Source organism: Monodelphis domestica, chromosome 3 (genome assembly GCF_027887165.1).
Source record: "Monodelphis domestica isolate mMonDom1 chromosome 3, mMonDom1.pri, whole genome shotgun sequence".
Lineage (NCBI taxonomy): Eukaryota > Metazoa > Chordata > Mammalia > Didelphimorphia > Didelphidae > Monodelphis > Monodelphis domestica.
In genome coordinates this window covers 1,102,469-1,117,873 of record NC_077229.1, presented here as the reverse complement: position 1 = coordinate 1,117,873, position 15,405 = coordinate 1,102,469, and the positions used below count along the sequence as shown (strand labels likewise).

General features: G+C 54.0%; 2 protein-coding genes across 2 annotated transcripts; one reads left to right on the top strand and one right to left on the bottom strand.

Annotated features, from left to right (window-relative positions):
* Window positions 1–134: 134 nt before the first annotated feature.
* LOC100012215 (exonuclease 3'-5' domain-containing protein 2-like) lies at window positions 135–2,897 on the bottom strand. The gene is given in 6 exon segments (XM_056820831.1): window positions 135–303; window positions 305–606; window positions 609–883; window positions 885–1,014; window positions 1,017–1,835; window positions 2,516–2,897. Coding segments are annotated over 6 exon segments (2,034 nt in total). The 3' UTR covers window positions 135–177.
* On the top strand, window positions 2,875–3,755 carry LOC100012178 (crk-like protein). Its single transcript, XM_056821197.1, has one exon. It carries the CDS (start codon window positions 2,896–2,898, stop codon window positions 3,571–3,573), a length of 678 nt encoding a protein of 225 aa, XP_056677175.1. The 5' UTR covers window positions 2,875–2,895; the 3' UTR covers window positions 3,574–3,755.
* The last annotated feature ends 11,650 nt before the right edge of the window (window positions 3,756–15,405 follow it).

The window sequence follows — 15,405 nt, the reverse complement described above, 5'->3', positions numbered from 1 at the left end:
GGGACAGGTGGTCCTAGGTTCAAATCTGGCTTCAGCCACTTCCTAGCTGTGTGACCCTGGGCAAGTCACTTGACCCCCATTGCCTAGCCCTTACCACTCTTTTGTTTTTAATTTTTAATTAATAATTACAGCACCTTCCTCCCCAGTTCCCTCATTCTTCATCTTCCAGGAGAGAAGCTAACCAGCTAGTTCCACTAGCAAGTCATCCCCAAATTTTCGGAGCAGATTTTCATGATTATGGTTGACTGACCATCGCTCTGGCAGATGCTTGGGTTTCCTGGAGTCCAAGAAGTGTTGGCGCCAGAGACTCTTCCAGCTTCACGAGGGAGCGCAGTCCCCCTTTTGCATAGTACTGTCCCACCTTCAATCCACGGGGAATATAGCTCTCATTGTTAACTCTTGCTTCCAAATTTGCTGCTTCCGGAAGCATCTGGTCTGTGTTAACAAATGCCTTGATTGCCTGTAGGAGTTCTTCTTTTCGGGAAGCAGGCAAGGACTTAGCACTGAGCAGGGCCCTAGCCCTAGAGCGCTCTTGACGATGGATGGGACCTTCCAGCAAGTGGAGTCCCTCCTCGGAGCCAATAGGGGCTTCCCGTTCTTCAGCAGACGTTGCTTCAAGCTGCTGTTATGGTCATTCGAAATGGCATGGCAGGAGGTACAAAGGAGCCACCCATCCTGGGAGTTTTGGTCTTTCATCTCAATGGGGAGTGTCTCCGGTACTACATTCTTCCCGACGTAGGGTTCTCTCTTGCCACACACTACACAGAGGTTGTCTTTGATCATCAGATAATAATCCTTTGGGGATTCCGGCCGTCCAGATGGCTCCGACTGCAGCTTGACCACAAGAGGATCTTCACCCACTAGTTCTCCAGTGCCTTTGTCTATACCACTGAGCTTTCCTTCTATCCCACGTGCATAGAGGCTGTCCACCAGGAGCACGTAAGAAGCAGTTATCATAGAGTGGAGATTTCCGAGCAGAATGGCCCTTGCCGAGGGGCTTCGATTTCTGTTTTCTGGGTCCCTGCCTTGCTGATCACCTGAAGACATCATGCCAGGTCTAGATTCCAGGTTTCTTGTTTTCTGGGAGCCCTCCATTTTTCCGGAATTTTCTTCTCTCATGTTGCTGCTGTTCCCTTTACCATGGAAAGGAAGATCTACAAGATCCTGGCACTTCATCAATATTTTTTCCCAAGTGGTTTCATTATGTCCATTCTGGGTTGAATTCATGGATAAAGGATATTGCAGAAGACGAAGAAAGAGAGCCACCGAAATCTGAGCATCTCTAGCAGCATAAGCAACCTGTTCCTTAGTGAGATCTTCAGCATCCCAATTGCTGGAACGAAGAAGAGGCGATCTGTCCAGAGGAAAGCTGCGTACGGTTTCAGCAAGGAACTTCAGGCTAAGCCCATTTGGAAGCAAATCTCTCCTCTGTCTCATGGCCAGATTTCGGAGGTCCAGACATCCTCTCAGCGTGAGATCATATTCCCGAAGTGACTTGCTGGCATCTTCCCAACAGCCAACCCCAGCCTTTAAGGTTCTGCTGTCTTCTAAAAGATCCACCAGGGCTTGGGGAAAACCTGCTTCACCAGAGATCAGCTTAGGCAGACTAATGAAAATGCGATAACCAGTAGGGGAAGCCGTTTGTAGGAGTGAAACAGGTCTTGCTTTGCCTTTCACATGTACCCGTTCACAGTCAATTCCAAGGACTGGCCATTGTTCCAACTCCTCCCAGAGAAAAGACTCAACTCTCTCCCATTCTTCCCTGTCAGACACAATCGCCACGCTCTCTCCGAGGACCCTTTCCACGCGTGAGACGTTGGGAACAACCGAGGTTGCTGTTCCAAGGAAGGTAAGGGTTTATGTAAATTATGAGGCTGTTAGTAGCTTTAGCAATTTAATTTAATCAAAATAGTGATAATAAAGAGAGAGAACTGTGGGAAAGAGGTAGAGAGTCGCCTAGCCTACCCCCCTCTGTGTCCTTCTGGTGGAATTAAACTCACCACCACCATGCGCTCCTTCAGGGTCCAAGCTCCAGTCAGAAGAGCATGAGAGTGTGTCACCAGTGCCTCAATCTTGCCTTTATCCGCAGTTTTCCTCATCCACTAGCACTCCCGTGGCACGTCTGAGGAACCAATCATAGTTCCTTAATTTGCCTGGCGCCATCTGGGGGCAGTGCTTGTGGGATCGGTTTCACATCCAGTTGGTCTCACCGTCCTTTCTCTGAAGGCCTGCCTACCTCCGAACACCTCAATGGTAACTGCTAATCGATTACATCAAAACGAAGCAACATAATGGGGGGGGGGGGAGTTCCCTTCCCACAATATAGGGAAAATGCTCTCAAGAGAAATGTGAGTGAAAACAACTCTGAAGTATCACCCACACCATCAAATTTGCTATTATGACAGAAAAGGAAAATGACAAAACTTGGAGGGTATGTGGGGAAACGGAGACACTAACACACTGCTGGGAGAGTTCTGAACTGATTCAATCATTCTGGAGAGCAATCGAGACTTACGCTCAAAGGGCTCTAAAACGGTGTCTGCCCTTTGACCCAGAATACCGTTACTAAATTTGTATCCCAAAGAGATTAAAAAACAAAAAGGGGGGGGAGGTTCGGCCGGCCGCGTGGCAGCGGCGCAGAACGAAGCTGCAATGGTGCCAGCGCGGCGGCGGCGGTGCTGCAGGCACGGGGTGGGCTGGGGCCTCTGATTAGGGGCGCGCGGGTGGCTGCAGCGGCAGCGCAGGGAGCGGCCCCTCGGCGGAGCAGCAGCAGCGGCCTGAGATTGCCCGCGAGTTTCCGTAGTGGGCGCGCGTGCACGCGCTCCCCTTTCCTCTCTCTCTCCCCTTCGGCACGTGGCTCCGGCAGCAGCCCCGGTCCCGGCAGCAGCTCCAGCCATGGCGGCAGCGCGTGTCGACTCGTCGGATCACTCGGCCTGGTATGTGGGGCCCGTGTCGAGGCAGGAGGCGCAGAGTCGGCTGCAGGGCCAGCGGCACGGCGTGTTCTTAGCGCGGGATTCGTCCACCTGCCCGGGGGACTACGTGCTGTCCGTGTCCGAGAACTCACGCGTGTCCCACTACATCACCAACTCGCTTCCCACCCGGCGCTTCAAGGTGGGGGACCAGGAGTTCGAGCACCTGCCGGCACTGCTTGAGTTCTACAAGATTCACCATCTGGACACCACGACGCTGCTCGAGCCTGCTCCCAGGTATCCAAGCCCGCCTATGGGCTCTGCCTCAGCACCCAACCTGCCTCCCGCAGAAGAAAATGTGGAATGCGTGCGGACTCTCCACGAATCTTCTGGGAATGGCCCTGAAGACCCGGCATTCAAGAAGGGCGAGATCTTGGCCGTTGTGGAGAAGCCGAGGAGCAGCGTGGAGTGCCCGCAACAAGGGTGGGCAGGTTGGGTGATTCCTGTGCCGTGCGTAGAGAAGCTTGTGAGATCTTCCCCCACGCACGGGGAGCACCGAAATAGGAATTCCAATGGTTACGGGATCCGGAACCCGCCCACGCCTGTGCCCAGCCTCAGACGGCGGATCCTCTCCCTTTGGTCTCCAGTCCTCCTGGGGCAGTGATGAGCCCCCTGCCCTCCCCCCAGAACGGAGAAGACAAGACTGCCTTGGCTTGGAGTTCGGCGGCATTGTGGAAGTTACAAGGACGAACGTCAATGGTCAGCGGGCAGGAGAAGTCAACGGCCGCAAAGGGCTCTTCCTTCCCCTTCACACGGTCAAGATCAGACGCTCAGAATCCAGGTGAAAGCGAGCGATTCCCGTTAGCCGTCGTGGGCTGCTCCGTGCTTCGGCTCTCATTAGGGGCATCCTCTGAAGTGGGGCTCCCTTCTGTCTCCCAGGCACGCCACGGAGTGTCGCCCAGCTCGCCAGCTTGCTTCAGCCGGACGGCTTCTTCCCGCACATCCGCAATGCGCACGGCGGCAGTCTTTGGGCATCTGTGTCATCGCAGGGTTGGCTCACACTTGGCCAACTGTCGGACCTTTGGGGATCGTAAGCTGGAAAGCCCTCGTGGAAGCACACGGACAGGCCAAACACTGCCGAGGAAGGAGGCTCCCCCACTCGGGTGCTCCCTCGGTTTATCCCGTCGAACTCACTTGGAGAAAGAAAGCGTTTGAGAATTCTACTCGAACTGGGCCCATAGCTTCTCCTCAGAGCAGTACCCACGGCGCCATCGCTGGCTTTTGGGCCAGGGCAGATGGCGGAACTCCCGGGAGAGGGGAGAGTTCCGGCCTGGCCCGGGAAAGGCCGAATCAGCATTGGGAGAGGGCAGGCACCGGCGTGTGCACTCTGGACAGTCGCCGATGACAGGAAAGAGCTACTGAAGCCAACGCCCGCCTTTATACGGTGTCTTCATTGCAAATGGCCGCCCGTTTTGCCGTGTGCTGAGCGACAGAATCCTATTTGATTCCATCTTTCCTAGCACTGTTAGACCGCACACGCCCAGGCTCAGCACCCTCGACTTTTCCTAGCCTGCTGCCGGGGCTCCGAGGCAGGGACGGAGGCCCTCGGGCGGGCGGGCGTCCGTCTTCCCCGCCTTGGGCCACTCTGCCCTGTGTGCAGGGAGCCAGCAGGGAGGGTGCAGGTCCCTCCCTGCCACGCTGGGGGCTGGGCACAGCGTTTGGGGCTTTTCGGTATCTCCACCTGCGTCCGAGGTTGCCTTCCGGGAAGGCGGGTGGCCCAGGGGTGCTTGGGGGCGGCAGCCAAGGTTTAAAGCCCCTGGCGGTAGAGGAGAGCCCAGCGGTGGGGGCACTGGCCTGCCTGGGGGAGGGGGGGCTGCTGCCGGCCCTGCTCCCTTGTCAAAGCCTCTGCACCAAGGAGAGTCTGAGCCCTGGCTCGGCCCAGCCTTGGGTCACAGAGGGCTGCCCTCAGGGTCAGCTCTCTGTGTATGGGAGGAGGGTGGCGGCTCGGTGCCTGAAAGTGGAAGCTCTGGGTGCCAGCAAAGGCGCTCTCTTGACTTTACACGCATGTCAGGGCCTCTCGTAAAGCTGCCTGTGACTGTTGAATCGCGGTGGGCGAGCCCACTGGATCGGCTCTGAAGGGCTTGGGCTCCGGCTCTCCCCAAGGGGCAAATCCTACTGGTTTTGGCTCCTCTCTTCCTGGGCACGTGCTCCCTCTGCCTCTCTTTGCCCAACCGGCAATGGGCCCTGCAGCTCCCCTCTTCCCCCTTTGTCCTCTTCTGGCTGGGTAGGGAATGCCCCTCTGATCTTTAGTGAGGTATTCAGGGCGTTGGAGCACAGGAGGGCCGGGGGAGGCCTGTGGGGGACACCGACCAGCTCAGTCTGGGCTCTCTGCAGATTCCTGACACTCTGCCCTCATCGGGATGCTCAGCTCAGTCCGGAACAGAGGCGGTGAGGCCCGCTCTTCTCTAGTCATGCAGATGAGAGCTTACTGGAGGGCAGCACTCACTGGTACCTGGTACTGCCAGTCACCCCCAGGTAGGCAGCTCAACGGCGTTAGCGAGGACACAGAGCCCAGAGTTCCAGGCGGTCCATAGTCAGTCTGTGGTGAGGTCTAAGAATGCCTGTGCTTGGCCAACCCTGAGAGCAGGACCAGGACCTTGCAGTGCGGGTCACATCCCGGGGGGGATCATGGGAAGAACGAGCCCTCTCTTATGCTGGAGTGAGCTTCTTGTGGAGGGAGGCCGAGGGAGAGAGCTCTGTCCATGTTCCTAGGCGCTCTCCGCCTCAGCTTCCTCCTCTGCAAATGGGGGCCGAAGGACCATAGACTCAGAACAAGACGAGAGTGGGCAGCTCATTGTCTGCCTCCCTCGTTTTCCCTGAGGCTCAGAGGCAAGGGCGGGCGTTGCTCCCCTCCAGGCCCAGGCTATGTTCCAGGTGGGATGGATGCCCCTGTGGAGAGCTGCCCTGGCCTTCCAGACTCCCTAGTCTGAGCCCGAAGGCTAACCATTTTGCCTTTCCACACCAGTCCTTCTAATGCCTATGGGGAGAGCAGTGAGTGGGTAGGGGCTGTCTTGTGTCTCTGGTGTTTTTTCCCCGGTGTTGGGCCCAGGAGATCTCAGCCCAGGGTTGAGTGTCTCTGGTTGTTCGGACAGAAGGAGCCCGGTCTGAATTGTGAGGGAAGCTTCCCGATCGACCAAGATCCAAAGAAGCCGAACCCCCAAAGCCCCTCTGAATGGCCTCGTCCTCCGTAAGTGCCACCCTGTGGAAGCCGGGCTCCCTTGGGGCTCCCACTCCCCAGAAGCAGCCTTGCGGACAGAGGGAAGTGGCTAACTGCCAGGAAACGCAGCCCAACTCGCCTCCCTCCTAGGCTTTCCCCTTTCTGGTTCCCACCGGATCCAATGCCCTCCCGTTTCAGAGGTGACACAGGAGGGCTTGGGGAGGGGGCCTGTACTGGTCAAGGATGTCCTGAGCTGGTCCCTCTGCTTTTGTCCAGGCCAAAGGCAGGGTGCTGAGTTTCTCGAAAGGGGACCCGAGGCCCACAGATATCCAGGGAGCAGTCCAGGTGGCTCTGGACTATGACGAGACATTTGGAGAATTCAACATTTACGTGTGTCAGTGGTAGATGGAAGCAAAGGCAGAACTGACCCGTGAGTCCCCTCCTGGCTTGTTCCCATCCTCTGCCTTTGGCCCCTGGTCTGTCCTGGCCCTAGTCCAGGCACCCTTCCCCTGGGGCCCACAGGCAGGTTCCTGGGGGTGCAGCTGTGGGCTTGTGTTGTTGTGCAGTCTGGAAGCTCCTTCTGGGGAATGTTCTTCATCACTGTTGATACCCGGGGCGGGGTGGGAGGAACCTGCTGGCTTGGCCTAAGTGCCCTGGTGGGTTTGTGAGAAGGGGGCCAGGATGAGTGGCTACACACAACTCACACACACACACACACACACACCACACACACACGCACACACACACCACACACACACACACCACACACACCACACACACACACACACACACCACACACACACCACACACACCACACACACACACACACACCACACACACACACACCACACACACACGCCACACGCACACACACGCACACACACCACACACGCACACACACACCACACACACACGCACACACCACACGCACACACCACACACACACACCACACACACACGCACACACACCACACACCACACACACACACGCACACACACCACACACACACACACGCACACACACCACACACACGCACACACACCACACACACACACCACACACACCACACACACACACGCACACACCACACACGCACACACCACACACACACCACACACACACGCACACACCACACACACACACCACACACACCACACACACACACGCACACACACCACACACACACACCACACACACGCACACACCACACACACACACACCACACGCACCACACACACCACACGCACACACACGCACACACACACCACACGCACACCACATGCACACACACACCACACACACACACCACACACACACACCACACACACACCACACACACACGCACACACACACCACACACACACACCACACACACACGCACACACACACCACACACACACACACACACACGGAGCCATTTTATTTTATTTTTCTGGTCTGCTTTCAATGAATGCCCAAGAACCAATAGCAGCTTCCATAAATGAGATTGTTTTCAGAACCCTGGATGTGAGGCCGCCGTCACCGTCTGTGTCCTTGCCTTGGAAGGGGCTGGAGAGAGCGGGCCAGGCAGGCTCCAGGCTCCATCTGGTCTGCGTTGTCACCAGCTGGGAGACAACTGGGGCTCCCTTTTGAGGCAGGCGCGGGGGGTCCAGGAAAGGCCGGGCGGGCATTTCCTAAAGGAAGAACCGGCGGTCAGGTTAGCCGAGCAGCCCCGGATCACTCAGGGCAACACCACAGAGCCTTCAGACTCCACGCTGGGAGGTTTTACTCACTTACAGAAACACAGACTTTGAACGTCCTCCGTGACGACCAACAGAGAAAGAGCCCCTCCCCTCCCCTCCCCTCCCCTCCCCGCCCCTCCCCTCGGCCCTTTTCAGCCTTTCCTTATCAGCGTGTTCCGTGTCTGTGAGCCGAGGCTCTTCGGAGAAGAGGCCCAGCCTGCGGAGCCTCGGATACGAGCCAGGCCGCTCTGGCAGCCGGGGAGGCCGAGGTCCGCTGGCGGGGCCCACACGCCAGGCCTGCCCCGCGCCGCCTCGCCTAGTGGCCGCCCCGCGGATGGGGCTCGTGCTCATGACCCGACGCTGACCGACTGGAGGCTGCCGTCGGCCTCGCTGCGAGGCTCTGCCCGTGTGGGCACGACAGCCTACCTCGAAGACGCCTTCTCTTCACGCAGTGACTCCGCAGCCATCTGTCCCTTCTGCCGTGGACAGCCAGCCCGAAGCCGGGGCTCTTCGCCCGACGGCCACCCCTTTTCCTGCCCTCAGTGGTGGACGTGTCGGGGCACACGTGCCAAAGAGGCTTCCCGACCGACCCTGCGTTTGGGGACGCCGGCCGGCCTGCTTGGCTCTCGTAGACGGAGCCAGCGCGGAGGCCTGCGCTTGGCTCCGTGTAGCGGCGGGACGGTCGGTCCCCTTCAGAGCCAGGCGCGCCGGGGCCCGCCTTCCTCTGAACTCCTCTCCCCAGGGCGGCTCTCGTCCCCGAGGCACAGACCAGAACGCGGGGCGGCCGAGGGACGCGCCCCGTCTTTACCTTCACCCTGAGACGCACGGGTTCCCGGAGGGGGGGCGCTGCTCGGGGAGCCCTTGGGTTCGAAGAGGCCGGCCCAGTATCGAGGAAGAGCACGCCGCGCCGCCCTTGGTTCTTCCCCTTTCCGGTCCAAGGCCTTTAGCACTGGCCCGGGCTCTAGAGGAGACGCGGCTCAGGGGAGCGGAGCAAGTTCTAGGCTCAGACCTTACCTCTGCTGCTTTCGGCTTGGCCACTTGAGACGGTCCCTTCCCCTTCGGGGCCTCGGTTTCCTCCTCTGTAAAGGGAGGAGATCGGACTGTCGAAGACCTCTTAGTGCCCCTCCTCGAGTCTTCTTAGCCTGTGCTCCTAACAGCTGCCCGGGGCGGGAAAGAGGGGAGCCCCCGTGCTCGACCCTGGCTGACAGCCTAGGCTTCCTGGAGGTGGGTCCCTGCCTGCCCTGGGGGGGGGCATGCGCTCCACGGCACGGGTTTCCCCCTGAGCCGCTCCCACCCCTGCTCTGTCTTTGTCGCCCCAATCCTTGGAAGTCCTGCGAGCGCCGCTCTGGCCTGTTTGTCCTTGGGGCCTGCGGCCGGTCGGCGGGCCATGAGGCCACTTGGTTCAATGCACCGCCAAGGGCTCATGCTCCCCCCGCGCCTTTCTGTCACGCTGGACTGTGCGTGTGGCTGCGGGGTTTGCGGCCTCCCCGGGCCCCGGAGCCGAGGTGGGCCGTGTCGCCCGGCTTGGGCCATTCACCCCGTGTGCCAGCCTGTGATTCTGGGCCAGTCCGAGGGCGCTGCTCCCCTTCTCTGCAGGCCCGTCGCTGCCCGCCCCCCTCTCAGTCGGGTACTGTGTGCAGACAGCCCCGGGAGGGCTGCCGCCGAGATGAGATCTGGGTGCCTCCCGGGCGCCTCCCGGGCGCCTCCCGGGCGCCTCCTGGGTGCCTCCTGGGTGCCTCCCGGGCGCCTCCCGGGTGCCTCCTGGGTGCCTCCTGGGTGCCTCCTGGGTGCCTCCTGGGTGCCTCCTGGGTGCCTCCTGGGTGTCTCCCGGGCGCCTCCCGGGCGCCTCCCGGGTGCCTCCTGGGTGTCTCCCGGGTGCCTCCTGGGCGCCTCCCGGGTGCCTCCTGGGTGCCTCCCGGGCGCCTCCTGGGTGTCTCCCGGGTGCCTCCCGGGTGCCTCCTGGGTGTCTCCTGGGTGCCTCCTGGGTGCCTCCTGGGTGCCTCCTGGACGCCTCCCGGGGAGGACGCAGCTGTTGACTTTGGTTTTCGCCCAGGATCCACGCCGAACGCTTCCTGTCAGCGCGTGGAGAGCTGCCCGAGGTCTGGCTTAGGAAGGAGCAGAGCAGCCCGGGAGAAAGAAGCTCCTCCCAGGCCGCCGCCCCTGGGCCGAGCAGACGAGGGAGCCCCCTCTGCGAGAGGGCCGGCAGCCCCCCTTGGGAGGCGGCGGTCACCGCGGTCTCCGGCCCCAGCAGGACACACGACTCTGAACCCGTCACGTAAACGTCAGGGATTTCAGGCACTGACACTCTCTCTGTAAGCTTCTAAAACGATGGGATTGGGGGGCCGCCGCTTGCTCTGTTTGTGCTATGAACTGGACGGCAGCGAGTAACTTCTAGTCTTACAAGGGGGGCCTGTGCGCACAGAGACACCCAGGGCAGCTCTTTTGGTCGGGGCACAGAGCTGGCGCGTGAGGCTCCTCGCCAACCCGGGAACGAGTGAGTCCGCTTGTGACACCCGATCATGACGGAATCCCGCCGATGAGCGGGAGGAGCCCAGAGAAACCTGGAAAGACTGACATGAGCGGAAACAAAGCGAAGGGAGCAGAACCCAAGAGCCCCGCCGTGCCCGGTGAACAGGGGTGAACAGCTCAGCCATTCTGACAACACCCGACCCAAAGCACTCCCACAGAACTTGTGGCAGAAAGAGAGCCGCCTCCTTCCAGAGAAACAGCTGTGAGCTTCCTCCCAGGAAAGGCTAATCCGGGGAAACGTTCTGCCCGACCGCACGGGTGAAATTGGTGTCCGAAGCTTGCCACCCCCGCATGGGGCAGAAAGGGGGGGGGGGGAGAGAATCCAGAACTCAACATTCTTCTTAAAATCTTGGAAGCTGTTTTTCCGTGTAACCGGGGAAGACATAAAAGGAAATTCATAGAAGAAAAACTGGAGGGCAGTTTGGCAGAAACTGGGCACACAGCAGTGCCTCGCATGACGTGCCAGGATACGATTAAGAAAGCGCCCGTGATTTAGGCTTGATGAATGATACCCCAAGTGAATTAGGGGGGCATGAAAACACCTGCCTGTGAGATCTGTGGATAAAAGAAGAGTATATGACTAAACAAGAGGCAGAAGATTGCAGGGAATACAGTGCATAATTTCAATTACATGAAATTTAGAAGGTTTTGCCAAAACAACGCGGCCTAATTAACAGGCCCATGCAGCCCAGATTAGAAGAAGAGCAGAAAACAAAGGAGGGGGACCGTGTTTACAGCTGCTTTCTCTGCTCCCAGTTTTAAGGAATTGAGTCAAATTGATAAAAATAAGAGCCATCCTTCAATTGACAAATAGTCAAAGGATAAGAACAAGGAATTTTCAGAAGAAAGAAATCAAAGCTAACAACAGTCACATGAAAAAATGCTTCAAATGATGATTGATTAGAGAAATTCAAATTAAAACAGCTCTGAGGTACCACCTCTTACATATCAGTTTAACTAACATGACAGAAAAGGAAAATGACAAATGCTGGCGTGGATGTGGAAAAGTAGGGACACTAATGCACTGTTGATGGAGTTGTGAACTGGTCCAGCCATTCTGGAGAACAATGTGGAATTAGGTCCAAAGGACTATCAAAACGAGTGACTCAACAATACCACACACTAGGTCTACATTCCAAAGAAATAAAAGAAAAGGGTACAGCAGCTCTTTTTGTGGTAGCCAAGAATTGGAAACTGAGGGGATGCTCATCAGGCGGGGAAGGGGGTAACAAGTTGCGGTATATGATTGTGATGGGCCACTATTTTGCTCTAAAAAATAATGAGGGGGTGGTTTCAGAAAAAAAACAAAAACAACCAGCATGGTAAGACCTACATAAACTGATGCAAAGTGAAATGAGAAGAACCAAGAGATCCTTGTGCCAAGTGAGAGCAGCACTGCAATGATGATCAACTGGGAAAGACTTGGCTACTCTGATCAATCCAGCAATCCAAGATATCCCCAAAGACTCATGATAAATACAACATTTTGTCTGCCTCCAGTGAGAGAACAGATTAACTTTGAGTCCAAATCCAAGTAGAATTTTCTCACTTTATTTCCTTAGCTTTTTTATTTCAATATCACTAAGATGAAAATGTTTTGCATTTCTTCACCTATTCCATTGCTCTATTGCTTCCCTTCTCAGTGAGTGGGGGACAGGCTGGAGGGAGACAGAGAAATGGCTCCAAGAAGAGGCTGGTCTCAAGCCCCAAGTGACTCCTGGTATCCTTGAAGACTTGGTTCTGACCTGGACTAAGGCCAAGTCTATCCAGAGTTCATTGGCATGATAAGAAAGGGCCTGGAGCAGGCACTCAGGTGGTGTGGTGAACAGACTAAGCAGTAGTGGTCAGGTGAGTACATGATCTTTCTCTCACCATCACCAATAAGTAATAATAAATTAATATACAGTCTCCAGAGACTTTTAATCATAACAGTTGGCTGCTAACAACCTCATAACTTAAGAAGTTAATTATTTTTTATCAATGGCGACCACAACAATAATTTTTTAATTCTTATATTTGTCAAACCCATTTCAATTATTACAATAGCAATCCTGGGGAAAACAGGGTTTTATAGACAATGCATTCCCCATTATGGGGAAATCACTAAACCCCTTTTAGCTCTGTCTAAAAATTCAGTCCCTGAACCACTTCAGTTAGATTCCCAATACCTCTCAGCTCTCATGGTATTAAAACAACATTCTGTCTGCCCCTGCTATAAGAATTCCAGACTATAGAAAGCAATTTACATGTACATGAATAGAGAGGTGTACCTTCTGGGGTCTTGCCTCAAGCCCTGGGCCCTACCCAATGCCCTGTTGCTTACCATCCTACACAACTGGATGCAATGGCTGCTGGAGCACCATGCTTCCTTAGGGTGATTGTGCTCACAGTTATGCTGGTAAACAAATCAGCAGATATCACCCTCAGTTCTCCTTTGAGTGTTCTTTGCTCCCATGACATGCTCTGACATAGAGCATAGGCATTTTCAGATCAAAGGCTTGCTTGATATCAGATAACTTTGGTAGGGAATGAAAATATCAACCTTACACATGGTATAGTGTGGGAAGGAAATCACTTTAAAGACTGAATATATATTAATTTAAGGTCGCCAAGGAATTCAGCTATGTAATTCCTTAATGAAAACTCAAGTCAGCAGTCAACCTTTTATGGAGTTTAATTACAAACAGGAGGAAGAAAGGTATTAGAGAGAGAGAGAGAGAAAGAGAAAAAGAGAGAGAAAGAGAGAGAGAGAGAGAGAGAGAGAGAGAGAGAGAGAGAGAGAGAGAGAGAGAGAGAGAGAGAGAGAGAGAGAGAAAGGAAAGAGAAGGGAATAGGGCTTAAATACCCCCTCTGTTTAGGCTGGGCCAAAAGGCCCTAGCCCTTAGATAGCTGAGGCAAAGAAAAGAGATCAGTCCCTATCACTCACATGACCAAAATGGAGAAACAGTCTCAGGGGCCTCCACCTCCAGCTTCCTTCAGAGCAAGCTCTCAGAGCACCACCTCTCAGAGCCAAAACCTCTCCAACCAACCACCCCTCAGTCCTCAGACCCCTCTATCTTTAAGGAAACCATCCAAGTTCCCTCCCCTCAGTTCTCACATCTACCAATCACTGTCCATGTCTTCCCTGTGCCAATGGTGGCTCTAGCTTAACCCAGGACCGCCCTGGGTTAAGGTCTGTGGCTTTGCACATGTCTGTTGAAGGTCATATTCTCAAATAATTAAATCTTGATCCTTTGCTGCAGCCCTTCCTAAATCCTGTTACCCTGAGTGGGGTGGAGATTGGAATAATTAAATTTTGATCTATGCTACAGCCCTTCCTAAATCCTGTTAGGACTGAGTGGGGTGGAAATTGTATTTTCCAAGACCTGGTTCTGTCATTCCAAGTATCTCTATTGTATCAATTCTAAAATCAATCATGACTCAAAGAACTTCCTGTTCTATGCTTAAGCATAGGTCAAAGCCCTTTCCATTGTTCAGCAAAAGGTTTCTGTCCTAAAGTAATCTTAAGAAGGGAGGAGGAACCTCCCATGCCAATGGGGTTCACATTCCAATAGAGTTCCCACTATCAATAGGAAATTTTTCAAGTATGAAATTTCCCAATGGTGAAATTTCCAACATTTATAAGTCTAAGAAATTTTAAGGTTTACAATAGTCCTTAAGCCTTCAACATTGCTTCTAAATTTGCCAGTATCTAGGAAACCACTACATAATTGTGAATCGGGAGTGGACATGACTGAAGAGCTCTGTAATGATCTCTCTGACACATCTTAGAAAACCCTGATTTAATTCTACACGCGGTTGTGCTTCTTTTATGAGGGATGGCATATGTTGCACTGGGGCTGCTACAGTCACAGAATTTGCTACTGTAATAGTTAGAATGGGTGGTTGTCAAAAATTGTATTAACCCTTAAGTCACAAAACTGTTAATAGCTAGATTTATTTAGTAAGGAAAAAAATAAGAGAATTATAGAGAGGAAGTGAAGAATTTCTTAGCCTAATAATCCAGAGCCTAACAACATGTCTCTGAATCTCAGCCTCAGAAAATACAACCCCCCCCCCCAGCTTCCTGCTGGGTCTCATCTTATAAAATCCTTATTATACCTACTAGCTTTCTTACATCATTCCCCAGGAACCAATCACAATTCCTCAGTTAGCCTGGTACTACCCTGGGAGGCAGTGCCTGTGGGATCAATTCCCTGGTTGCTGATTGACCCAAATTCAAAAGAAATGGAAGGGAAGTCTAAATCTCTGATTGATCAAATCAAAATACAAATTCCCTTCTCTAACTACTATCTGGGCAGCTTTACTGCCCTCTACTGCTAGTGCTCAGGAAGTAGAATTGCTGGCCCTCAAAAATAGCTATCTACTTGCTAAGGGGAAGAGAGCATCAATTTATATAGATTCCAGGTATGCTTTTGTAGTCTATCATGCTGTTAGGATGCTCTACATGCAGAGGGGTTCTCTGACTTGTGCTGGCAAGACCACTGATCATTAAAGAACTCCTCTCTGTTCTTTAGTTACTGGCAGCCTTGGCTATTGTTCATTGTTCTGCATAGACAGGAGGTTCTGACCCAGGCTCCAGGACAAATCAACAGGTAGACACTACAGCTAATCTCTCTACCTTAGAAGGACCTGAATTTTAACTCTCACATTTAATAGTAAACCAAATTTCTCTCTCTTCTAATGAATAGGAAGTAGAGAAGTGGAAGCAACATGTTTAAAGCAAAACAGATTAATGGGGTTTGGGTGCCATCAGATGAGAAACCCCTACTTCCAGAAACTTCAATCATCAAATACGCTTATCTGTTTCACAGGCGTAGTGTTACAAGGGAATCACTTTAAAAGACTGCTATATATTAATTTAAGGTCGCCAAGGAATTCAGCTATGTAATTCCTAAATGAAAACTCAAGTCAGCAGTCAACCTTTTATGGAGTTTAATTACAAACAGGATGAAGAAAGGTATTAGAGATAGAGAGAGGGAAAGAGAAAGGGGAGAGAAGGGAATAGGGCTTAGATACCCCTTCTGT

What these genes read in the sequence shown, in the direction of transcription:
- LOC100012178 (XM_056821197.1), top strand. Translation starts at nt 2,896, where the DNA reads ATGGCGGCAGCGCGTGTCGACTCGTCGGATCACTCGGCCTGGTATGTG.